Below are 27,295 nucleotides of genomic sequence, written 5' to 3' on the forward strand. Positions count from 1 at the left end.
TGACGTCATATCCGGCTTTTCGTGAAAGTTGAGGCGGCACTGTCACGCCCTCATTTTTCAACCAAATTGGTTGAAATTTTGGTCAAGTACTCTTCGACGAAGCCCGGGGTTCGGTATTGCATTTCAGCTTGGTGGCTTAAAAATTAATTGATGACTTTGGTCATTAAAAATCTGAAAATTGTAAAATAAAATAAAAATTTATAAAACGATCCAAATTTACGTTTATCTTATTCTCCATCATTTGCTGATTCCAAAACATATAAATATGTTATATTCGGATTAAAAACAAGCTCTGAAAATTAAATATATAAAAATTATTATCAAAATTAAATTGTCGAAATCAATTTAAAAACACTTTCATCTTATTCCTTGTCGGTTCCTGATTCCAAAAATATATAGATATGATATGTTTGGATTAAAAACACGCTCAGAAAGTTAAAACGAAGAGAGGTACAGTAAAGCGTGCTATCCTTCTCAGCGCAACGAATACCCCGCTCTTCTTGTCAATTCCACGTGCACTGCCTTTGCCACGGGCGGTGGAGTGACGATGCTACGAGTATACGGTCTTGCTTCGTTGCGTTGCATTCAGTTTCATTCTGTGAGTTCGACAGCTACTTGACTAAATATTGTATTTTCGCCTTACGCGACTTGTTTGCCTTTGCGAGCAGTTTTAAAGCGTCCCGTACACAGGTCTAACATTGTAGCCGTCGCGAGATGCTCAAGCAATGATGCCATTAAACAAAAAACAAAACAAGTCGCGTAAGGCGAAAATACAATATTTAGTCAAGTAGCTGCCATTTTTCAGCAAGACCGTATATATACTCGTAGCATCGTCAGTCCACCGCTCTTCTGTACCTCTCTTTGTTTTAACTTTCTGAGCGTGTTTTTAATCCAAACATATCATATCTATATGTTTTTGGAATCAGGAACCGACAAGGAATAAGATGAAAGTGTTTTTAAATTGATTTCGACAATTTAATTTTGATAATAATTTTTATATATTTAATTTTCAGAGCTTGTTTTTAATCCGAATATAACATATTTATATGTTTTTGGAATCAGCAAATGATGGAGAATAAGATAAACGTAAATTTGGATCGTTTTATAAATTTTTAATTTTTTTTACAATTTTTAGATTTTTAATGACCAAAGTCATTAATTAATTTTTAAGCCACCAAGCTGAAATGCAATACCGAACCCCGGGCTTCGTCGAAGATTACCTGACCAAAATTTCAACCAATTTGGTTGAAAAATGAGGGCGTGACAGTGCCGCCTCAACTTTCACGAAAAGCCGGATATGACGTCATCAAAGACATTTATCAAAAAATTGAAAAAAAATGTTCGGGGATTTCATACCCAGGAACTCTCATGTCAAATTTCATAAAGATCGGTCCAGTAGTTTAGTCTGAATCGCTCTACACACACACACACGCACACACGCACACACACACGCACACACGCACATACACCACGACCCTCATTTCGATTCCCCCTCGATGTTAAAATATTTAGTCAAAACTTGACTAAATATAACAAAAAGTAAAAAAACAGTTATGAGCGAAGCCAGTACTCTCACGGCAAAAACACACACACGCACCGCTTCTGTGGCTGGTAGCGTGTAGTCTTTCACCCACACTGACACAGTTGTTAGTCAATATCGCTATCCGGCTTTTCTTTTCGGGTTGACTCACTCTCTCTCCACCCCCTCCATCTCTCTCTCTCTCTCTCTCTCTCTCTCTCTCTCTCTCTCTCTCTCTTTTTATATTTAGTCAAGTTTTGACTAAATATTTTAACATCGAGGGGGAATCGAAACGAGGGTCGTGGTGTATACGCGTGTGTGTGTGCGTGCGTGCGTGTGTGTGTGTGTGTGTGTAGAGCGATTCAGACTAAACTACTGGACCGATCTTTATGAAATTTGACATGAGAGTTCCTGGGTATGAAATCCCCGAACGTTTTTTTCATTTTTTTTATAAATGTCTTTGATGACGTCATATCCGGCTTTTCGTGAAAGTTGAGGCGGCACTGTCACGCCCTCATTTTCCAACCAAATTGGTTGAAATTTTGGTCAAGTAATCTTCGACGAAGCCCGGACTTCGGTATTGCATTTCAGCTTGGTGGCTTAAAAATTAATTAATGACTTTGGTCATTAAAAATCTGAAAATTGTAAAAAAAAAATAAAAATTTATAAAACGATCCCAATTTACGTTTATCTTATTCTCCATCATTTGCTGATTCCCAAAACATATAAATATGTTATATTCGGATTAAAAATAAGCTCTGAAAATTAAATATATAAAAATTATTATCAAAATTTTTTTTTCGAAATCAATTTAAAAACACTTTCATCTTATTCCTTGTCGGTTCCTGATTCCAAAAATATATAGATATGATATGTTTGGATTAAAAACACGCTCAGAAAGTTAAAACGAAGAGAGGTACAGAAAAGCGTGCTATCCTTCTCAGCGCAACGAATACCCCGCTCTTCTTGTCAATTCCACGGGCACTGCCTTTGCCACGGGCGATGGAGTGACGATGCTACGAGTATACGGTCTTGCTGCGTTGCGTTGCGTTCAGTTTCATTCTGTGAGTTCGACAGCTACTTGACTAAATATTGTATTTTCGCCTTACGCGACTTGTTTATATTTAGTCAAGTTTTGACTAAATATTTTAACATCGAGGGGGAATCGAAACGAGGGTCGTGGTGTATATGCGTGTGTGTGTGTGTGTGTGTGTCTGTGTGTGTGTGTGTGTGTGTGTAGAGCGATTCAGACTAAACTACTGGACCGATCTTTATGAAATTTGACATGAGAGTTCCTGGGTATGAAATCCCCGAATGTTTTTTTCATTTTTTTGATAAATGTCTTTGATGACGTCATATCCGGCTTTTCGTGAAAGTTGAGGCGGCACTGTCACGCCCTCATTTTTCAACCAAATTGGTTGAAATTTTGGTCAAGTAATCTTCGACGAAGCCCGGGGTTCGGTATTGCATTTCAGCTTGGTGGCTTAAAAATTAATTAATGACTTTGGTCATTAAAAATCTGAAAATTGTAAAAAAACATAAAAATTTATAAAACGATCCAAATTTACGTTTATCCTATTCTCCATTATTTGCTGATTCCAAAAACATATAAATATGTTATATTCGGATTAAAAACAAGCTCTGAAAATTAAATATATAAAAATTATTATCAAAATTAAATTGTCGAAATCAATTTAAAAACACTTTCATCTTATTCCTTGTCGGTTCCTGATTCCAAAAACATATAGATATGATATCTTTGGATTAAAAACACGCTCAGAAAGTTAAAACAAAGAGAGGTACAGAAAAGCGTGCTATCCTTCTTAGCGCAACCAGAGACTATAGTCTCTGGCCTGACGATGCTACGAGTAAAATAGCATTGCGTTTCATTCTGTGAGTTCGACAGCTACTTGACTAAATATTGTATTTTCGCCTTACGCGACTTGTTTTTCTTTCTTTCTCTCTCTCTCTTCCTCTCTCTCTCTCTCTTCCTCCCTCTTTCTCTCTCTCTCTCTCTCTCTTTATCTCTCTCTCTCTTTATATATCTCTCTCTCTTTATCTCTCTCTCTTTATATATCTCTCTCTTCCTCCCTCTTTCTCTCTCTCTGTCTCTCGCTCGCCTCTGTCTCTCGCTCGCTGTCTCAGTCTCGCTCGCTGTCTCTCGCTCGCTGTCTCTCGTTCTCTCGCTCTCTCTCTCTCTCTCTCTCTCTCTCTCTCTCTCTCTCTCTCTCTCTCTCTCTCTCTCTCTCTCTCTCTCTCTCTCTCTCTCTCTCTCTCTCTCTCTCTCTCTCTCTCTCTCTCTCTCTCTCTCTCTCTCTCTCTCTCTCTCTCTTATGTGAGCGCGCGTGTCAACTGCAGACATCATGTTTATTTGAAGAAAATGCCGCATGATTTCCTGCTGCTTCAAAGCTCAGACACTCATGACAAAAGCACTATAAGTCTCTCACTTTTAAACTGTCTGTTTAAAATCAGTTTTTTAACAGAAACAAAAAATCCACATTGATACAAGAATGGAAAATGGTGAAAAATCTGAGTCAAGCGGATAGGAAACCGGTGATAAATTATGTAAACTATGTAATACGACTGTAATGCAGTTTGATGTCAAGTACATCTAACACAAATTAAGTAAACATTTACTGCAAGAACATCTGATACCTGGCAAATGCTTGTCACTTGTGTCTGTAATACGACAATGGCCAGTAGAAGAAAAACAAAACTTGACTAAATGTAATCAACCGGACAGAATTAACAGAACGAAACAAACGAAACAAGTCGCGTAAGGCGAAGTTACTACTACATTTAGTCAAGCTGTGGAACTCACAGAATGAAACTGAACGCACTGCATTTTTTCACAATGACCGTAGTCCGCCGCTTGTGCAAAACGGAGTGAAACTGACGAGCCTGTTCAGCGCGGTAGTGGTTTCGCTGTGCTGCATAGCACGCTTTTCTGTACCTCTCTTCGTTTTAACTTTCTGAGCGTGTTTTTAATCCAAACATATCATATCTATATGTTTTTGGAATCAGGAACCGACAAGGAATAAGATGAAAGTGTTTTTAAATAGATTTTGGAAATTTAATTTTGATCATAATGTTTATACTTTTAATTTTCAGAGCTTGTTTTTAATCCAAATATAACATATCTATATGATTTTGGAATCAGGAAATGATGTAAAATAAGATGAACGTAAATTTAAATCGTTTGATATAAAAAAAAAAAATTATTACAATTTTCAAATTTTTAATGACCAAAGTCATCAATTAATTTTTAAGCCACCAAGCTGAAATGCAATACCGAAGTCCGGCCTTCGTCGAAAATTGCTTTACAAAAATTTCAATCAATTTGATTGAAAAATGAGGGTGTGACAGTGCCGCCTCAACTTTTACAAAAAGCCGGATATGACGTCATCAAAAGTATTTATCGAAAAAAAGAAAACAACATCCGGGGATATCATTCCCAGGAACTCTCATGTCAAATTTCATAAAGATCGGTTCAGTAGTTTGGTCTGAACCGCTCTACACACACACACGCACAGACAGACTCACACACACACACACACACACACACACACACACACACACACACACACACACACACACACACACACACACACATACACCACGACCCTCGTCTCGATTCCCCCTTTATGTTAAAACATTTTGTCAAAACTTGACTAAATGTAAAAATGAAAATGTGACGAAACGCGAAAATGTGGCAGTTTGTCGGTAGGCTTGATATTTATCACTCGTGTCATAGGAGTATTTGAAGTGTCTTCCACAAGCAGCGAAAGTGCAGAAATGGCTATTTTGACCCATTTGACCAGACAGTATTGGCCAACCAGACAGTACTGTTATGTACGCACACAATCATGAACTCTCTCTCTCTCTCTCTCTCTCTCTCTCTCTCTCTCTCTCTCTCTCTCTCTCTCTCTCTCTCTCTCTCTCTCTCTCTCTCTCTCTCTCTCTCAAAACAAACTATGACATAAGACACTATTATAGTACTTAATAAACCAATAGCATGACCTCTTGCTACCGACAAACTAAAAACAAAACAAAAAAAGTGAAACTTCCTTCAAGGAACTCTACATGCTGTTTCTCTTGGAAACAAATAAATAATTCTGTGATAATATTCATCATTGTTTGATTTTCATAATGCATTTTGAAATGTCTTTTTAATTTTTTGACATGTTAATTATTTAAATTGTATTGTAATTAACTTAACTTCTATTTCTTCTTGTTATTAATCGAGTTAATAGTGTCTATGGGCGAGGGCCGGATGAAAAAAAGCATGTATACGTTGCTTATTCTGTTACCCTCGATAAATAAATAAAGTTCAAAGTTCAAAAGTTCTCTCTCCGGCTGTATCTGTCTCTCTCGGTCTCTGTCTCTGTCTCTCTGTCTCTGTTTGTCTGTCTCTCTCTCTCTCTCTCTCTCTCTCTCTCTCTCTCTCTCTCTCTCTCTCTCTCTCTCTCTCTCTCTCTCTCTCCCGGTGTAACACGAGAAAATTACTCCCACGAGATTTTTACTCCAGAGTAAACATTTCGTACGAAAAAGTTACTCCCTTTACGAAAAAAGCACTCCCCCATTACACGAGAAAATTACTCCCCAAGACAGGTGAGTTCCGAGTAAACATTTCGTGCAAAAATGTTACTCCCCTGACGAATAAATAACGAATAAATTACTTCACCCAAACACAAGCAATTTAACTTCCCATGCCAGGTGTACGAAATTTTTACTCCCTTGTCCCCTGTTAGTCTTGGTGGTGGAAGGGGTGGAAGGAGGGTAGCGCGACATTCGTGTGCGCGAGATCACTTATTGGCATTATCCCTTCATTTTTGCGTACGAGATTTTTACTGGAAGTAAAAAAAAATGGGGAGTAAAAATTTCGTGGAGGGAGTAATTTTTTCGTGCCTTGGGGAGTTCTTTTTTCGTACGAAAAGTGTACTCGGAGTAAGAATTTCGTACGAAATATTTACTCCGGAGTAAATTTTTCGTGGAGTAAAAATTTCGTGTTACACCGGCCTCTCTTATTGTCTTCCCTTTGTTCGTGAAACATTCACAGCGCATTCGACGCAGTTTGTCGGTAGCAAGAGGTCATGCCAATGGTTTATTAAGTACTATAATAGTGTCTTATGTCATAATTTTGTCTGATTGTTATCATCACAGTTTCTTGTAACTTGGTATCTGAAATCATAATTATATCATAATTGCATCGTTGTGTTTGATATCAAAACTATATCATACGTTTGTCTGATCGTTATCACCGTAGTGTCTGATATTTCATTATAAACTAAGCAAAACAAATATTGCGAAAAATTTCGCACCCCAATTACAGCAATTTTTTCCTGTGTCATTTCGAATTCATTCAAACTTTCTATGCCATTTTTTAAGGCCGTTCACTTGACTATCTGGCACCCCTTTCCGATCAAAGATGTTTTTAACAGGGACGTGACCGCCGCTGAAATTAGGGTACCCCCAAAATCGACGTGACAAAAACGGAAGGGACTGGTCAATTAAAAATCGACAAAATGTCATAATGGGGAAAAATGGGCACATTTTACACACGAGGAGAAAGTCCAATCAATTCTGTATCCAGAACATGTTTTGTTTAGCTGGCTTGCGTATTTCTTGTGATATATATGCAATTCCTACTGATGCAGGTGTCTATAGCTATCGCATGAGGGATCAAAACTGAACGGGAGGTTTTGCGGCAATTGTAAAGGGCGCCATGACAAAAAGCACTGTCAGCAACGACGGGGTAGACTGCTTAAAAAACTTGTTGTATATTATGTCAACATATTGGACGTACTTCGCGTAAAATGTTGGATTGTAGTAGGCATTTGTTCAGATGTTATGCTATGTTCTGGGGAAAGTTTCAAAAACCCGTCATAGGATTGTTCACTTGCGTCCAAAATATTCACGACTTCGCATTTCTACAGACAAATGATTGATACAAACACTGTCTGATTGTGAACATAATAGTGTCTTTTATCATAATTATGTCTGATTTGTATCATCATAGTGTCTGATATCATAATTGTGTGTGATTATTTTCATAATAGCGTCTGATATATATCCTAATTTTGTGCCATGTCCTTTTCAGTCCCGGAGCCTGTCACTCAGAAATCTTCAGGGGGTTCGGCATGGACAACCAACAGGCTGAAGTGGTGAGAAGACCTTGGCACTTTTTAAAAGTATTCTTTTATTATTATACTCAGAAGCGGGTTTTTTTCACTCACATACACACACCCACACCCACACACACAACCACACACGCGCACACACACACACACACACACACACATATACACATACACAAACACACGCAGACAAACACAAGATAAGCCTTCATACCCACATAAAAGCACTCGCTCCCTTCCCTCCCTTCACGCACTCACGCACAACTTCAAGCAAACATGAACACGGACGCGCATTAGGGTCGAAACACGTGTCTGTCTTGGTGGTAAAACAATGGTCCTCCTCTGGACTAGAATTGTGTCTACAATACGCCCCCTCCTGTGAATAATAATAGTAATAATTTTAAATCATTGTATAGCGCATGTCCCGATTCACAGCTCCAAGCGCTTTACAATTTCAATAAACAGCTCACACACACACACACACACACACACACACACACACACACACACACACACACACACACACACACACACACACTGTGAAGGGATATTTCACTCATATCTCTCTTTTGCACTGCTAAGAATTTTTGTTTTATAATCTTGGAAGAAATTATCTGCTGTCTTTTAGTTGTTTCTTTCACCACTTTGATCTTTTATACATGTAGGCTATATTGATTTCTTTGTTGTTAAAATGTATGGAGAAGTCTGGTAACCAGTTACTCCAGTAAAGCCAAGTATGGTAATGTCCCAAGTTCAAGGAAGCAGCCAAATTGCAGCTTCCTAAACTTTGCAGACAAAGAGAACTGATGCAGTGTGTTGAAAATAAGACAAAACGTAACGAAAAGCAATAATTTTGACTTTGACATTCGATCGGAAAATCGCATTTGTACCTCATTGCCATATTCAAGGAACATAACTTACATTGCAGAATGTTGACGGAGAGATTTTGTTTGGGACAATGTTCTTGAATGTTACACTCCATTTAAGTTGCTGCTGTTGTGTTTTTTACCTTTAGATTGTTCATCATTTGATACATTCCAGTTCCTCGAGAGTATTGCGAAGACCAATCCTGTTCCGCGACCGGGCGAACCGGAAGACGTCGCTCGCGCAATCGCATTCCTGGCTTCGGACAAAAGCTCCTTCATCACAGGAGAGCTGTTGGTGGTGGATGGAGGGGGAAGATACGCTAAGGGGGAAATCAAATAGTAACTATCTGTTATTAAGGCACAGTCCTTCCCGTGGCTCACCATCTCAGATATGACCAGGCTTTTCCATACGTTAAAGGCCATTCCTAAAATTGTAAGCCTACCAAAAATTAGCAGCCTGAGTTCTTTCTGTGAAGAGCTTTTTATTTTATTTATTAATTAATTCCTAATTAAAACACACACACACACACACACACACACACACACGCGCGCGCGCACGCATACACGCACGCACGCACGCACGCACGCAGACACACACACACACACACACACACACACACATCCGCATGTTGACACTCGTGTCACTTACAAAACACACAATGTTCACTGCGCACAGAAAATAGCCAGGGCGCTGTATGTGTTCAAGTGGAAGGAGTTAAAGTAGAAGAATGTTCTTGTTCTAGCTGAAGGATGCTCTTGTTCTAATTGAAGGATGTTCTTGTTCTAGCTGAAGGATGCTCTTGTTCTAATTGAAGGATGTTCTTGTTCTAGCTGAAGGATGCTCTTGTTCTAATTGAAGGATGTTCTTGCTCTAGTTGAAGGATGTTCTTTCCAGGATGAAGGATGTTTTTGTCCAGGATGAAGGATGCTCTTGTCCTAGTTGAAGGATGCTCTCGTCCTAGTTAAAGGATGCTCTCGTCCTAGTTGAAGGATGCTCTTGTCCAGGATGAAGGATGCTATTGTCCAGGTTGAAGGATGCTCTTGTCCAGGTTGAAGGATGCTCTTGTCCAGGATGAAGGATGCTCTTGTTCCAGTTGAAGGATGCTCTTGTCCTAGTTGAAGGATGCCCTTGTTCTAGTTGAAGGATGCCTTTGTTCCAGTTGAAGGATATTCTATACTGAACTCCAAAATAAACGCAAGTCAATAAGAGTTATTTAAGTTTTTGTTAAAATTCATGCACTAAAGGTGGGTTTCAGGTGAAAATTCTGCACGAGCATGAGTTAGCATAGTGTCCTGCACGTAGCCTGTAAAAATCACGTGTGCAGCGCCCAGAGTGCGCTCTCTGCAGCGTGCTGAAGATTGAGACTGTTTTTCGCTCGCGCAGCCCACACAAAAACTGCCAGACCTGATTTTTTTTCGTTAACAGTACTCAGCTCACACAAGGAACAAAAACCTGTATCCGTCCACTGTCTGAAATCAGCCATTTGTACAGTAGAAGCATGCCAAGACTGAGCGCCATTGACCGGGAGAGAGCAATCGGGCGATTGCAAGCTGGAAATCGCTTAACTGCCATTGCAAATGTCATGGGCGTGGCAACCTCGACCATCTGTCGTCTGTGGACCCGATTCCAAGCCAGCGGCAGCACCCGGGATGGCGCTAGAAGCGGACGACCTCGTGTGACTACTGCTCGCCAGGACCGGGTCATCTACCGTCAGCACCTGCGCCAACCGTTCCTCCCGGCTACAGAAACCTCCAGGAACACCGTCAACCGCCTGGTGCGCTCCATGAGAGACAGATGTCAGGCCCTTGTCAACGCCAATGGGGGACACACGCGTTACTGAGCCTGGCGATGAGAACTTTCTTTCGTTAACGTTTTTTTGTTAGTGACAATCAAAGAACATTGCCCCAAGATGCTTTGTACCAATTTTCGTGAAATTCGTTCGATTATATCTCGTCAAAATGAAATGCCAAAGAATGAGATTAAATTTCTTAATCTTGCGTTTCTTTTGGAGTTCAGAGTTCAGTATAGATGAAGGATGTTCTTGTTCTAGTTAAGGATTTTTGTTTGTTTGTTTGCTTAACGCCCAGCCGACCACGAAAGGCCATATCATGGCGGTGCTGCTTTCATATTTAACGTGCGCCACACACAAGACAGAGGTCGCAGCACAGGCTTTATTTTTCACCCAGTCACATTATTCTGACACCAGACCAACCAGTCCTAGCACTAACCCCATAATGCCAGACGCCAGGCGGAGCAGCCACTAGATTGCCAATTTTAAAGTCTTAGGTAGTTGAAGGATGCCCTTGTTCTAGTTGAGGGATGTTCTAGATGAAGGATGGTCTTGTTCTAGTTGAAGGATGCCCTTGTTCTAGTTGAAGGATGTTCTAGATGAAGGATGTTCTTGTTCTAGTTGAAGGATGCCCTTGTTCTAGTTGAAGGATGCTCTTGTTCTAGTTGAAGGATGTTCTTGTTCTAGTTGAAGGATGCCCTTGTTCTAGTTGAAGGATGCCCTTGTTCCAGTTGAAGGATGTTCTAGATGAAGGATGTTCTAGTTGAAGGATGTTCTAGTTGAAGGATGCCCTTGTTCTAGTTGAAGGATGCCCTTGTTCTAGTTGAAGGATGCCCTTGTTCCAGTTGAAGGATGTTCTAGATGAAGGATGTTCTTGTTCTAGTTGAAGGATGTTCTTGTTCTAGTTGAAGGATGCCCTTGTTCTAGTTGAAGGATGTTCTAGTTGAAGGATGCCCTTGTTCTAGTTGAAGGATGTTCTTGTTCTAGTTGAAGGATGTTTTAGATGAAGGATGTTCTTGTTCTAGTTGAAGGATGCCCTTGTTCTAGTTGAAGGATGTTCTAGATGAAGGATGTTCTTGTTCTAGTTGAAGGATGCCCTTGTTCTAGTTGAAGGATGCCCTTGTTCTAGTTGAAGGATGTTCTTGTTCTAGTTGAAGGATGTTCTAGTTGAAGGATGTTCTTGTTCTAGTTGAAGGATGCCCTTGTTCTAGTTGAAGGATGCCCTTGTTCTAGTTGAAGGATGCCCTTGTTCTAGTTGAAGGATGCCCTTGTTCTAGTTGAAGGATGTTCTAGTTGAAGGATGCCCTTGTTCTAGTTGAAGGATGTTCTTGTTCTAGTTGAAGGATGTTCTAGTTGAAGGATGTTCTTGTTCTAGTTGAAGGATGCCCTTGTTCTAGTTGAAGGATGTTCTAGTTGAAGGATGCCCTTGTTCTAGTTGAAGGATGTTCTTGTTCTAGTTGAAGGATGTTCTAGATGAAGGATGTTCTTGTTCTAGTTGAAGGATGCCCTTGTTCTAGTTGAAGGATGTTCTAGATGAAGGATGTTCTTGTTCTAGTTGAAGGATGCCCTTGTTCTAGTTGAAGGATGCCCTTGTTCTAGTTGAAGGATGTTCTAGTTGAAGGATGTTCTTGTTCTAGTTGAAGGATGCTCTAGTTGAAGGATGCCCTTGTTCTAGTTGAAGGATGTTCTTGTTCTAGTTGAAGGATGTTCTAGTTGAAGGATGTTCTTGTTCTAGTTGAAGGATGAACTTGTTCTAGTTGAAGGATGTTCTAGTTGAAGGATGTTCTTGTTCTAGTTGAAGGATGTTCTAGTTGAAGGATGTTCTTGTTCTAGTTGAAGGATGTTCTTGTTCTAGTTGAAGGATGTTCTAGTTGAAGGATGTTCTTGTTCTAGTTGAAGGATGCTCTTGTTCAAGCTGAAGAATGTCCTTTTTTTCTTGAAGGATGGTTTTGTTCAAGTTGAAGGATGTTCATTTCCCATGTAAAGGCATATTAAGATGTATGGTGGCTGACACGATGAGTGAGGCGAGAAAGAATGTACATGTATGTACCTTCAAGCTATGTGCCAGGCCCCTTTCTCTTGTTTCTTCAATTGTGTATGCCAAGTCGTATCAGTTGCACTATATCATTTTTGACTTTTCTTTCTTCTCAACGCCCGTTGTAACTCTCTCTCTCTCTCTCTCTCTCTCTCTCTCTCTCTCTCTCTCTCTCTCTCTCTCTCTCTCTCTCTCTCTCTCTCCACCCTCTCTCTCTCTCTCTTGACTTTTCTTCCTTCTCAACGCCCGTTGTAACTGTCTCTCTCTTACTGTCTCTCTCTCTCTCTCTCTCTCTCTCTCTCTCTCTCTCTCTCTCTCTCTCTCTCTCTCTCTGTCTCTCTCTTTCTCTCTCTCCACCCTCTCTCTCTCTCTTGACTTTTCTTCCTTCTCAACGCCCGTTGTAACTGTCTCTCTCTCTCTCTCTCTCTCTCTCTCTCTCTCTCTCTCTCTCTCTCTCTCTCTCTCTCTCTCTCTCTCTCTCTCTCTCTCTCTCTCTCTCTCTCTCTCTTGAGAATAAAAAGTCCAAGGGTCCTGATAAGATTCCTCCTTACTTGGCCAAATTAGCTCTACAATATATATTGTGGAGCCACTCACCTATGTGTATAATCTCTGCATAAAGCAAAATACTGTACCTATTTTGTTAAAGAGAGCAAAATTCCACTCCATAAAGGCGGAAATTTATCCGACCCAAATAATTTTAGACCCATTTCTTTATTACCCATTTTATTCAAACCATTGGAAAAACATATTCACAAACATTTGCTCGTGTACATAGAAAGCAGAAACCTTTTCCATCAATTTCAGTCTGGTTTTCGAACAAATCACTCTTGTCACAGCGCCCTTACCACGCTATGTGACACCTGGTTGTCTGCAACAAATCGATCTGAAATCAGTGGTATGTCAGAAACAGTTCAGTCTGTAACTTCTTTGCTTCCTATTTACATGATAGATCTCATACTGCCCTAAACTGTAAAATATCTACTGAGGTATATCAATGATCTGCCACTGCACATTTCTGATAGTAATGTAAGAAGGGATTTTTTTGCTGACGATTCTTCTCTTCATGCAAGTAGAAAGTCTGTTCCAGTAATAGAGTCCTCCCTTCAAACAGCTTTAAACGATGTAAATAACTGGTGTAGTGCTAATGCTATGCTTGTCCATCCAATAAAAACTAAAAGTATGGTAATTGCAACCAGAAAAAAACACCAGATTTCTCCACTCAATCTAAATCTTACTATTGGTACGCAATCTATTGAACAAGTTCAACAGCATCGCGTTTTAGGGGTAATTATTGATTGTGAATTCAAGTGGTAGGCACAATTACAGAATATTTGCAAGAAAGTAGCCAAGAACGTTTTTCTCCTATCCAAGTTAAAGCAATTTACGGACAGAAGGACTCTGGAAATGTTCCACCATGCTCATGTAATGCCTCACATTAATTATGTTTCGACGCTCTGGGATGGCAGCAGTGATGTCCACTTGAAAAAGTTAGACTCTCTCTATCGTCGCTCGGCCAAACTCATCGTAAAGGATAATGCCTCAACAGATATGAAATTAAAAATGCTTAACTTTCTTCCACTGGAAAAGCATCTCAAGTTAAACAAAGCCATTTTCATGCATAAATTGCATTACGGTAAAGTGCCGATTTACATTACATCATTATTTAATAAAGCTACCCACAGATATGGGTCGGTCAACTTGATCCCACCGATTCCACGAATTCACCTGTATAAGACCAATCTTGCTTTTTCGGGTACTTCAGTTTGGAATTCACTTCCATCATCCTTTAAGCACTTAAAGTAATTAAAAAGCTTTAAAAAATGTGTTTAAAAACCACTTAATGTCTGAGTAGTTTAATGATTTTGATTTACCACACTTAGTATTACGTCAAAGATATGCTGTGCATTGTATATTCTGAACATATTTTTGTTGTACTATTGCTACATGTTCGATTGCTACCAGCTTGTATTTATAATTACCTGCATAGTATGCATTTGATTTTATGAATAACCACATATGTATGCTCTTCATGCCTCATCTTCATTCTTCTTCTTCTTCGTCGTTCACTAAGGCCTCATCTTCATCATCATCATCATCATCATCATCATCGTCATCATCATCATCATCGTCATCTTTATTATCACGTGCTGAAGTTTTCCGACCTCCTTTTGTTGGTTAACTTTTAACTTTTTAATTTTTAATGTTTTAATTATATAATTGTGTGTCTATGCGTCCCAAGGACAGATTGTAAGAAAAGGCGTTGCCTTAAATCTTATTCCTTGTTAAATAAAGTTCAATTCAATTCAATTCTCTCTCTCTCTCTCTCTCTGTCTCTGTCTCTGTCTCCACCCTCTCTCTCTGTCTCTCTCTCTTGACTTTTCTTCCTTCTCAACGCCCGTTGTAACTGTCTCTCTCTTACTCTCTCTCTCTCTCTCTCTCTCCTTGTCGCTCTATCCGAGTTGCTATGTTTGTCAGTCTGTCCCTCAGTTTCAATGGCACTATTTTAGTTTGTAGGAAACAGCAGGAATATGAAACATAATCTGCGTGCTAACTTAACACACACTGCACAAGACACAAGTCAGTCAATGCAAGTTTTATTAATTAGAAAGAAATTATTGTTTATTGTCCATGATTGAAGGCAAATGTTATAATGCGAATATTGATTTTGAATAGACACATATATCTGATGACATAGGCCCTATGATCATTTTGATGTTGCACATGTTGACACCAGAAGACACAACAATATATTGTTTCACGTATGATTAATTTGTGTCCTTTCGTAAATTGTAAATTTAACATAATGAGAAAGAGTATTTACAAGTGGTGGGTTTTTCTGCACCTCATGCAAATGGGAAAATATGTGTAAAAACAGCATACACACAGATACCATGTTTGTAATCACATATTTATTGATTGATTAAACATTTTGGAGAAAAAAACTTCTGTCTCTGCGAACACATGGCAAGTTTCAGGGCAAGATTCAGTGCACAGAATGTTTGTGGAGACTCGGACTCTCTCTGTCTCAGTTTCTCTGTCTGTCTGTCTCTGATCTGTTGATAACTGCTCTCGATCAGGTAGACACGAGTCTACATAAACATCATCGTAATTTCAAAGTTGTGCATAAGAATCCTCACTATTATTACAAAAAGTCTCCAACTGTGCTGTGTGCCTCATTCCCGACCCCCCGCGGGTTAGGGGGAAGAATTTACCCGATGCTCCCCAGCATGTCGTAAGAGACGACTAACGGATTCTGTTTCTCCTTTTACCCTTGTTAAAGGCACAGTAAGCCTCCCGTACACCATCACAGATACGGTCAGGCTTTTACACACAGTACAAACACCCTTTCATTTAAACACTCACCGATTGAGAACATTCTAGGTGCCCTCCGTAAAGAGCGAACAATTTTCAAAGAATTTATTTTTGCGTGGTTTATCTTACCCCTGTGCCATCGTGAACCCGTGTGATCCAGTTTCCCTTTTTCACAATGTAGTCGTCAGTTAGTCATTTGAATGCGACTCGATGTGAGCTTAGAGAAATGGGGGTCCTTAACGTCCTCACAGGAAATTTTCCTTTTAGGGACATGAGTTGGTGATACGCTAAAAGATGTGAGCTTATCTACAATAGCACGTTTTTATGCACGAAACAAACGGCTGTGGTTCACAAGAACTCAAGCGATGGCTTTTGACTGTTGAGAGGAACGGCGATATGCATAAACCGTCGTCTGCTACGACCCGTGCGTGACCCTGCTTCCGGGCTTTTCTTTTTTCAAACTTTCACAACTTCGAATTGTACTGATCTTGTCTTGATGAAAAAAGAATTCTTTTATGATTAAAGAATGTTTGTGTAACAAGCTGTCAATTTATTATTTAGATTTTAAAAGTTAGGTCTAGCGCAAAAACGCACCACGGTCCAAAAACATTCTGATAATCATCGATCCACGGCTATGGCCAGTTTACATCGATAGAATGAGACCCGAAGGGAAGTAACTCCTTTTTGACCTGAGTTCAGGATGGGTCCAAAAAGTGTTCGAGACAATCTGCAAAATTAATTCTTTAAAAATTGTTCGCACTTTACGTAGGGCACCTAGGATGTTCCCGTTTGGTGAGCGTTCAAATGGAAGGGTGTTTGTACTGTGTGTAAAAGCATGACAGTATCTGTGATGGTTTACGGGAGGCTTACTGTCCGGGCGTGATTTCCGGTATTCGGAATATTCATAACAGCCGTCCAGCACCAAAACGAAGCGCCATTGTTGTAGAGGAGCAAGTCCACAAAAATAAATTCTTTGAAAATTTCTCACGCTCGACAGAAAGCAGCCAGGATGTTACCGTTCGGTGAGCGTTCAAATGGAAGTATGCTTGTACTGTATGTAGACGCTCGGGGAGCTCTGTGATGGTTTACGGGAGGCTTACTGTGCCTTTAATAACGTGCTATTGCAGATATGCTCACAGCGAATCGCATTCAAATTACTAACTGACGACTACATTGTGAAAAAGGGAAACTTGATCACACGGGTTCGGGCGGGTACCTATAAAGGGCGAAAAGACAACTAAAGACGGCTAAAGACAGCTAAAGACAACTAAAGACGGCTAAAGACAGCAAAAGACAACTTATGAAGTATTTCAGAATTTTTGTGTAGCTATTTTTTTTTTAATGTTTTCCCACCCCTCGATCGTTCTTATTCATTTATTTATTTTGTGTGTGTGTGAACTCAATAAAAAAAAGTCTTTTAAATTTGTCATTTTGTTGTTGATTTGAGTGAGTGAGTGATAGTTCACTCAAACCAGAAGGAAAGAAAACAAGTCGCGTAAGGCGAAAATACAACATTTAGTCAAGTAGCTGTCGAACTCACAGAATGAAACTGAACGCAATGCAACGCAGCAAGACCGTACACTCGTAGCATCGTCAGTCCACCGCTCATGGCAAAGGCAGTGAAATTGACAAGAAGAGCGGGGTAGTAGTTGCGCTGAGAAGGATAGCACGCTTTTCTGTACCTCTCTTCGTTTTAACTTTCTGAGCGTGTTTTCAATCCAAACATATCATATCTATATGTTTTTGGAATCAGGAACCGACAAGGAATAAGATGAAAGTGTTTTTAAATTGATTTCGAAAATTTAATTTTGATCATAATTTTTATATTTTTAATTTTCAGAGCTTGTTTTTAATCCAAATATCACATATTTATATGTTTTTGGAATCAGAAAATGATGGAGAATAAGATGAACGTAAATTTGGATCGTTTTATAAAAAAAAATTTATTTTACAATTTTCAGATTTTTAATGACCAAAGTCATTAATTAATTTTTAAGCCACCAAGCTGACATGCAATACCGAAGTCCGGGCTTCGTCGGAGATTACTTGACCAAAATTTCAACCAATTTGGTTGAAAAATGAGAGCGTGACAGTGCCGCCTCAACTTTCACGAAAAGCCGGATATGACGTCATCAAAGACATTTATAAAAAAAAAATGAAAAAAACGTCCGGGGATATCATACCCAGGAACTCTCATGTCAAATTTCATAAAGATCGGTCCAGTAGTTTTGTCTGAATCGCTCTACACACACACAGAGACACACACACATACACCACGACCCTCGTCTCGATTCCCCCCTCAATGTTAAAACATTTAGTCAAAACTTCACTAAATGTAACAAGTCGCGTAAGGCGAAAATACAATATTTAGTCAAGTAGCTGTCGAACTCACAGAATGAAACTGAACGCAATGCCATTTTTCAGCAAGACCGTATACTCGTAGCATCGTCAGTCCACCGCTCATGGCAAAGGCAGTTGCGCTAAGAAGGATAGCACGCTTTTCTGTACCTCTCTTTGTTTTAACTTTCTGAGCGTGTTTTTAATCCAAACATATCATATCTATATGTTTTTGGAATCAGGAACCGACAAGGAATAAGATGAAAGTGTTTTTAAATTGATTTGGATAATTTAATTTTGATAATAATTTTTATATATTTAATTTTCAGAGCTTGTTTTTAATCCGAATATAACATATTTATATGTTTTTGGAATCAGCAAATGATGGAGAATAAGATAAACGTAAATTTGGATCGTTTTATAAATTATTTTTTTTTTTTACAATTTTCAGATTTTTAATGACCAAAGTCATTAATTAATTTTTAAGCCACCAAGCTGAAATGCAATACCGAAGTCCGGGCTTCGTCGAAGATTACTTGACCAAAATTTCAACCAATTTGGTTGAAAAATGAGGGCGTGACAGTGCCGCCTCAACTTTCACGAAAAGCCGGATATGACGTCATCAAAGACATTTATCAAAAAAATGAAAAAAACGTTCGGGGATTTCATACCCAGGAACTCTCATGTCAAATTTCATAAAGATCGGTCCAGTAGTTTAGTCTGAATCGCTCTACACACACACACACACACAGACAGACAGACACACACACACACACACACACACGCACATACACCACGACCCTCGTTTCGATTCCCCCTCGATGTTAAAATATTTAGTCAAAACTTGACTAAATATAAAAATGATGGTACAACTTTCAGTTTGGAGTGGAGTGCTCAGTCTGATGACACCTGTTCACTCAAACCAGAAGGAAAGAAAAACAAGTCGCGTAAGGCGAAATTACTACATTTAGTCAAGCTGTGGAACTCACAGAATGAAACTGAACGTAGTCCGCCGCTAGTGCAAAAGGCAGTGAAAGTGACGAGCCTGTTTGGCGCGGTAGCGATTGCGCTGTGCTTCATAGCACGCTTTACTGTACCTCTCTTCGTTTTAACTTTCTGAGCGTGTTTTTAATCCAAACATATCATATCTATATGTTTTTGGAATCAGGAACCGACAAGAAATAAGATGAAATAGTTTTTAAAACGATTTCGGAAATTTAATTTTGATCATAATTTTTATATTTTTAATTTTCAGAGCTTGTTTTTAATCCAATTATAACATATTTATATGTTTTTGGAATCAGAAAATGACGCAAAATAAGATGAAATTGTTTTTGGATCGTTTAATAAAAAAATAATTTTAATTACAAGTTTCCGATTTTTAATGACCAAACTCACTCATTAGTTTTTAAGCCACCAAGCTGAAATGCAATACCAAACTCCGGCCTTCGTCGAAGATTGCTTTGCCAAAATTTCAATCAATTTAATGGAAAAATGAGGGTGTGACAGTGCCGCCTCAACTTTTACAAAAAGCCGGATATGACGTCATCAAAGGTATTTATCGAAAAAAAGAGAAAAAAACGTTCGGGGATATCATACCCAGGAACTCTCATGTCAAATTTCATAAAGATCGGCCCAGTAGTTTAGTCTGAATCGCTCTACACACACACACACACACACACACACACACACACACACACACACACACACACACACACACACACACATACACCACGACCCTCGTTTCGATTCCCCCTCTATGTTAAAACATTTAGTCAAAACTTGACTAAATGTAAAAAGCAGAGTGCTCAGTAACCACTGAGTACATCAGCCAACAAGTCCCAGCTTAGTAGGCATTCAGTTCAAATGACCAGTATGGCCAGCAGAAAGAAGAAAAGAGATGATAGAGGCGGGGAAGGAGAAGGAGAAGAAGTGGTCGATTTTGGTTCCCAATGCAGGAGGCCGGAGACAGGTAGCAGGAAACGACATCGGCGTGATCTGTCTGTTGATGATGAGATACTGGACACAAGGTAAACTTGATTGGTTATTTCTCAAATCAGTGGTTGCATTCGAATGTCTTACACAAGACTTTAGATTTCCAAACTGTTCTTGTGTTTTATTGGCGTAAATCAGGATGTAAACAACACCAGCCTGTGTCCCGGGGGTGATCTGCCCCTTTAAGAAGATAAATTAAGAATGATGGTGATGATGAGATAGTTGACACAAGGTAAACTTGAATAAGTGATGATGGATTATGGTTAAGAAGAATTAAATTCAACATGACTGGTTTCAGATTGCCGCCAACAGCACGAGGAAGAGGTAGAAAAGGGGGTGCCCCCGTGACTTTTCCCTGTGGGACATGCCGTAAAGAAACAGAGGGTACCAACTCCATCGCTTGTGTGGTAATTTTATAATTTTTGTAATTTTATTTAAAAAAATCGGACTAATATTAGACTAATATTGGAAAACAATATTGGATACAATGTTTATCCAATATTGGTGCAATAAAACTTTTCAGTGATGACAGTCATTTACTTTCAGGTTTGTAACAAATGGTTTCACACAAGTTGCCAAGAGATAACTGCACCCCAATTGGTTCAATGGCGAGAGACTACAGAGGAATACATCTGCCGTCTGTGTCGAGGGGACTACAGGGCGGGTTTACAACGGCTTAAAGAAGTAAGTAAAAAAATCACTAAAAATATGCTACTAGTAATACCACTAACAATAAGAAGAAGAAGAAGAAGAAGTTGAAGGATGACCGAAATCCATCATGCTCAGGATGTGCTGTTTATGTTTATCTATATATATATACGACTAGTGTCTGTGTGTCTGTGTGTCTGTGTGTGTGTGTGTGTATCTGTCTGTGCGCGATGCACGGCCAAAGTTCTCGATGGATCTGCTTCAAATTTGGTGGGCATATTCAAGTAGACCCGGGACACGACACAACCTGGTCGATATTTCAACACGTGCTCTCAGCGCGCAGCGCGGAACCGATTTTGGTTCCACCTCAGCTATTTTGGTTCCACCTCAGCTTACCCGGGCCCCCATACCGACACACCATAGCCGCTACACCACATCACAACGCCAAAGTTCTCGGTGGATCTTTTTCAAATTTGGACACCGTATTCAGCTACACCCCGGACACAATATCATCGATGAGATATTTCAACACGTGCTCTCAGCGCGCAGCGCTGAACTCATTTTCGTTTTTGGGTTCATTTCACCATTATAAGTAACTCTTCCTTATCTTCTCCAGTGTTTGGCGTTTATCTCCCTTCCTTCGTGTGGCTTTCCCGTTCAGTTGTAAGTTACTACACTGCGCTGTCCACTGCGCTGAGCGTCTTCGGATATTCCCGGCGTTCTGTTACTGTTACCTATTTTTAGAAGGTCAACGCAGTGTACAGAACGTAAATTGGACCCGTAAATTATCCTCACTGTAAAAGTGCAAAGGTCGAATCAATTTATAGCCACGCGAAAAATACACTGTCATCTATCTCTCTATAGATACGGCTTCTCTGTGTTTGTGTGTGTGTGTGTGTAAGTGTGTGTGTCTCTATGTAATCAACACCTGTGCATTCTTCAGTTCTGTTTGTGATGTGGTCTGGCGGCTTTTGTGTAATTTTATGTACTGGCCTTCCTTTGAGAAGCCATAACTTGCTCAGTCCTGTTTGAGTGGAGTTCGCCTCCAAAGGTGATTAACACGGTTACATTCGTCGACAAGGATGGGACTCGACATGGTCAGGAATGGCATTATGGCCACTGAATCATTTTCGTGCTGTTCCCATTCCACGAATCTGGGAGGGACCTAAGCTTGGCGGGTCCATAGTTCGGACCCGGCGAAGCCGGCGTACGGCTCTAAGTACTTCTTCCCGGCGAAGCCGGCTACCCGGCGAAGCGGGTATTCATTCTAGTAATGTCATATGTTGCAGGCAGCAGCCAAGGGCGTCACGTCACTGGTGTCAGCGTGTGTGAGAGAGAGCTTGATATGCGAATGTGGGGCCATCTACACATCTGACGATTTACCTGACGACTATACCAAGATTGGAACTGACACGAATGCCACAACAATAATGCAACGACATCACCTTGGTGGTCGCCCACTGATCACACCTGGTGACGGGAACTAGTGTCTCTTCCACGCCATTTCTATAATATTGACTGGTTCGTGCAGATTGGCTGATGAACTGAGGTATAAAACATGCCTCCAAATGGCTCTCAATAAAGATAACGTTTTGAACGGTCACCCTCAGCTTGGGGACATCTTTATTGTATCAGTCTCCCGATTATGATTTGTCCATGCTTGACTGTGCCTGTGATGGCAACTTTTCGTCAGCATGGACAATCTTGGCCTTGTCACAGGTACTACGCAAGAACATCACGTCCCTTTATCCACCTGAGAACGGGACACGGGACGAAACAGTGTCGATCTTGACAACAGTGTTTGGGAACTGTACTGCCGATTTGCCTTTGTCCATTTTTTGGACTGGCCACAAGAAGAAGAAAAACAAAATGTGGCTGCCCAACCACTTCTTACCCATAGCCCCAGCTGATGAGGTTGATGATGATGATGGTGAAGATGGTGGTGATGGTGAAGATGGTGGTGGTGGTGAAGAAGGTGAAGAAGGTGAAGAAGGTGAAGAAGAAGAAGAAGAAGAAGAAGAAGAAGAAGAAGAAGAAGAAGAAGAAGAAGAAGAAGAAGAAAGAAGAAAGAAGAAAGAAGAAAGAAGAAGAAAGAAGAAAGAAGAAGAAGAAAGAAGAAAGAAGAAGAAGAAGAAGAAGAAGAAGAAGAAGTGGTGTGTGTGTGTGTGTGTGTGTGTGTGTGATGAGCTTTTCAGTGGCAGTATGACTCGAAAATGAGCTGTTTGGTTATCGTGGGGTGAATCTGATTACATTAGCTTGAATACCGTACTTTCGGGACTATAACTTATAAGGCGCGTTTTTTTTCCATTTTTTTTTTCATCGTTAAAGGCACAGTAAGCCTCCCGTAAACCCTCACAGATACGGTCAGGCTTTTACACACAGTACAAACACCCTTTCATTTAAACACTCACCGATTGAGAACATCCTAGGTGCCCTCCGTAAAGAGCGAACAATTTTCAAAGAATTTATTTTTGCGTGGTTTATCTTACCCCTGAGCCATCGTGAACCCGTGTGATCCAGTTTCCCTTTTTCACAATGTAGTCGTCATTTAGTCATTTGAATGCGACTCGATGTGAGCTTATCTACAATAGCACGTTTTTATGCACGAAACAAACGGCTGTGGTTCACAAGAACTCTAGCGATGGCTTTTGACTGTTGAGAGGAACGGCGATATGCATAAACCGTCGTCTGCTACGACCCTTGCGTGACCCTGCTTCCGGGCTTTTCTTTTTTCAAACTTTCACAACTTCGAATTGTACTGATCTTGTCTTGATGAAAAAAGAATTCTTTTATGATTAAAGAATGTTTGTGTAAGAAGCTGTCAATTTATTATCTTGTTTTTAAAAGATAGGTCTAGCGCAAAAACGCACCACGGTCCAAAAACATTCTGATAATCATCGATCCACGGCTATGGCCAGTTTACATCGATAGAATGAGACCCGAAGGGAAGTAACTCATTTTTGACCTGAGTTCAGGATGGGTCCAAAAAGTGTTCGAGACAATCTGCAAAATTAATTCTTTAAAAATTGCTCGCTCTTTACGTAGGGCACCTAGGATGTTCCCGTTTGGTGAGCGTTCAAATGGAAGGGTGTTTGTACTGTGTGTAAAAGCCTGACAGTATATGTGATGGTTTACGGGAGGCTTACTGTCCGGGCGTGATTTCCGGTATTGAATATTCATAACAGCTGTCCAGCACCAAAACGAGGCGCCATTGCTGTTGAGGCCAAGTCCACGAAAATAAATTCTTTGAAAATTTCTCACGCTCGACAGAAAGCAGCCAGGATGTTCCCGTTCGGTGAGCGTTCAAATGGAAGTATGCTTGTACTATATGTAGACGCTCGGGGAGCTCTGTGATGGTTTACGGGAGGCTTACTGTGCCTTTAATCGTGTTGAATCGTGTAAAAAACGATTTTTTTTTAATATGGGGGTGCGCCGTATATAGAAAGGTGCGCCTTATAGTCCCGAAAGTACGGTAAATTATAATGTTGCTTCAGTTGATATTGTTCGTCATCAAACTGCATCGCTATTATTTGAAACATTCTTAGACATTGTTTTTTTATCATGTCTGTCGACTCTGAATTCGATTAAAAAAAGCTTGTTTTAGTTGTCTTTAGTTGTCTTTAGCCGTCTTTAGCTGTCTTTTCGCCCTTTATAGGTACCGGTTCGGGCGGGGATATAGCTCAATCGGTAGCGCGCTGGATTTGTATCCAGTTGGCCGCTGTCAGCGTTCGGCAAGAGATTTATTTCTCAGAGTCAACTTTGTGTGCAGACTCTCCTCGGTGTCCGAACATCCCCGTGTGTACACGCAACCACAAGACAAAGTGCGCACGAAAAAGATCCTGTAATCCATGTCAGAGTTCGGTGGGTTATAGAAACACGAAAATACCCAGCATGCTTCCCCCGAAAGCGGCGTATGGCTGCCTAAATGGCGGGGTAAAAACGGTCATTCACGTAAAATTCCACTCGTGCAAAAAACACGTAGTGTACGTGGGAGTTTCAGCCCACGAACGCAGAAGAAGAAGAAGAAGAAGATAACACGGGTTCAGGGGTAAGATAAACCACGCAAAAATAAATTCTTTGAAAATTGCTCGCTCTTTACGGAGGGCACCTAGGATGTTCTCAAGCGGTGAGTGTTTAAATGAAAGGGTGTTTGTACTGTGTGTAAAAGCCTGACAGTATCTGTGATCATGGTTTACGGGAGGCTTACTGTGCCTTTAAACACTGTGAGTGTCTATCAACTATCCTACTGTATTTCTATTTCATCAACCACTACCTAGCTCGCGTTAGCAGATTTTTGCCGGTTTGTCTCCTTGTAAAAGAGTGTTCCTTTGTTCCAGTTTCTGGCCAGGCAAGTTCCCAGATATCCTATTGGAAGGGTTGGAGAACCTGAAGACGTTGCACGAGCTGTCGCATTCATGGCCTCCGATAAAAGCTCTTTCATCACAGGAGAGCTTCTGGTCGTTGACGGTGGATCCAGGTATGGAGGCGGTGAAATCAAAGTCAATAATTAGATTGCTTTGTGCCGATCTCTCATATTTGTACTCATGGACTGAATGTTCTTGATTTTTTTTTTAAAGAAAATAAAACAGATCGTTTATGTTTGAATTGCACATTATTTTTATTCTCTTGTGTTTTGTATAAAATAAAATCAACATGCAATTCAAAGAAAAAAAAAGCAATCAGACGATCATCTAAAGAGTACACACATGAATACACACTGAACTAACCCCCCTCTCTCTCTCTCCTGTCACTCACACACACACACACACACACACACACACACACACACACACACACACACACACACATACATACACACACACACACACTCTCTCTCTCTCTCAAAATGAAAATACTGTTATAAATGCAAATGTAGGCAAAAACAGATACACACACACACAAACGTGCACACATGCAAGCTGACAATTATTCCAAAAGATAGAAATCATTGATCAGGAGGAACAAAACTGCTGTGTTTCTGATTTTCTCTGATTCGCTCTTGCATATCCTTGGCTTTAATCCTGTTCAGTCGCCGCCTTTCTAGTCGCTGAAAAGAAACAAAAGTGGACTCTGGTGAGCATAAATGAATGGTCTGATCTCCAGGAACATGCAATGATCCACATATACAGTGGAACCTCTCTTTAAAGACCTTCCAAAATCTGAGAAAACCAGGTCTTTAAAAGGAAGGAGTCTGAAACGTGGGTAAATTTACAAAGGTTATGAACAGAAAGATTGAGAAAACAGGGTCTTAAAGGTTTGTTTGTTTGTTTATTTGTTGCTTAACGTCCAGCCGACTACGCAGAGCCATATCAGGACGAGGAAGGGGGGGATGAAGGGGGCCACTTGTCAAGCGATTCCTGTTTACAAATGCACTAACCCATTACTTGTGTCCCAGCAGGCTTTAGTAAAACTAAATTAATACCTACTGGAAGATTACCAGTTTCCAGTATGTTAAAATAGGCTTAACCTATCTACTGCTGGACTTACATCAGAACACTAACAGATTAAACTATACATGAATCGCGAGACAAGCGGCAAGAGAAGAGATTTTTGGAAAAAATACAGGTGAATGAGCAAGAAGGCAGAAAAAAGAAAAGAATTCATGAAGAAAAAGAGAGCATGACAGGAAAGAGGAACCAAAAATCTACCTAACAGCAAACTAGAAAGCTCCTGCGGTTCCAAAAACAGGAGGGGCCTTTAATTTCATAACCGCAGTGCCCCACTGCGGGAGGGTCTTAAAGGGAGGGAGTCTTAAATTGGGGGGTCTTAAAGTTAAAAGGGGGGTTCCACTGTACTGTTTTACTCTGATGCAGGTACCTCATGAGAAATACTGTGTACCACAGAGCTATTTCAGGTCCTGAAGCAGAGATGACGACAATGCCGATCATGTAAAGGCATACTTTTACTTTATAGGTGCATGTACAAGTTTTCACTTAACCTTTACACTGGTTACAAACTTACATAGCCACTGGTGAGAGAAATTTTAAAAAAACGGTCGTATATGTTTTTGCATCCATGGGAGATAATCGGAACCGACCAAACAGACTGAGCCAGTAGCGCGACATATGTTGTGACAACCAGGTGACAGTATAAGTAAAGTAGCGCGACATATCTCGCGACAACCAGCCTAAGGGTTAAATGAGAAAGGCATTTTTAGGTAAAAGGCTGACAATGAGCTGGTACATTGTACATTGAAACATTCTTGCTTGACTACATTTTTGTGTGGTTTTGCTGCTGCTGCTGTATTTTGCAAAAAAAGAAAATGTACAGCAAAGCAAAAATCAAGTGTTCCTGTAGTTCAACATTTACTTAAAGTAGCAACAAAAACCGGCCCCCGTAGCGCAGTGGTTAGCGCATCGGGCTGTGGGCCGGGAGGTCGTGGGTTCGAATCCCATCAGGGTAATGTGGGTTTTTCGGGCTACGGTCGGCTCCTACCCAGAGTGGAAGTGCTATGGTTCCTATGGGAAGGCTGGAATCACACAGCCGAGTGTCATTCACTTAACGAATGCGACTTTGAGGGTGCTCAGGTTCTGTTTACCTGACCAACACCGCAGGTGCGGCAGTTCTCGGGCCTGGTTGACACCAGGATATATTATGACAGTAAGCGTAGAGTGCTGCCCTGTCACGTAGTCTCAAACCAAATTGGAAATCCATAG

General features: G+C 40.4%; 1 protein-coding gene across 1 annotated transcript in view; it reads left to right on the forward strand.

The window, feature by feature from the left end:
- Positions 1-27,295, forward strand: part of LOC138971401 (2,5-dichloro-2,5-cyclohexadiene-1,4-diol dehydrogenase LinX-like) — a 57,030-nt gene that overhangs the window by 17,918 nt on the left and 11,817 nt on the right. The window contains exons 8-10 of the mRNA XM_070344136.1: positions 7,620-7,683; positions 8,698-8,861; positions 24,977-25,116. Coding sequence (XP_070200237.1) covers positions 7,620-7,683; positions 8,698-8,861; positions 24,977-25,116 — 368 coding nt within the window. The remainder of the gene's footprint in view (positions 1-7,619; positions 7,684-8,697; positions 8,862-24,976; positions 25,117-27,295) is intronic.

The sequence above is a fragment of the Littorina saxatilis genome, linkage group LG1 (assembly GCF_037325665.1).
Source record: "Littorina saxatilis isolate snail1 linkage group LG1, US_GU_Lsax_2.0, whole genome shotgun sequence".
NCBI lineage: Eukaryota > Metazoa > Mollusca > Gastropoda > Littorinimorpha > Littorinidae > Littorina > Littorina saxatilis.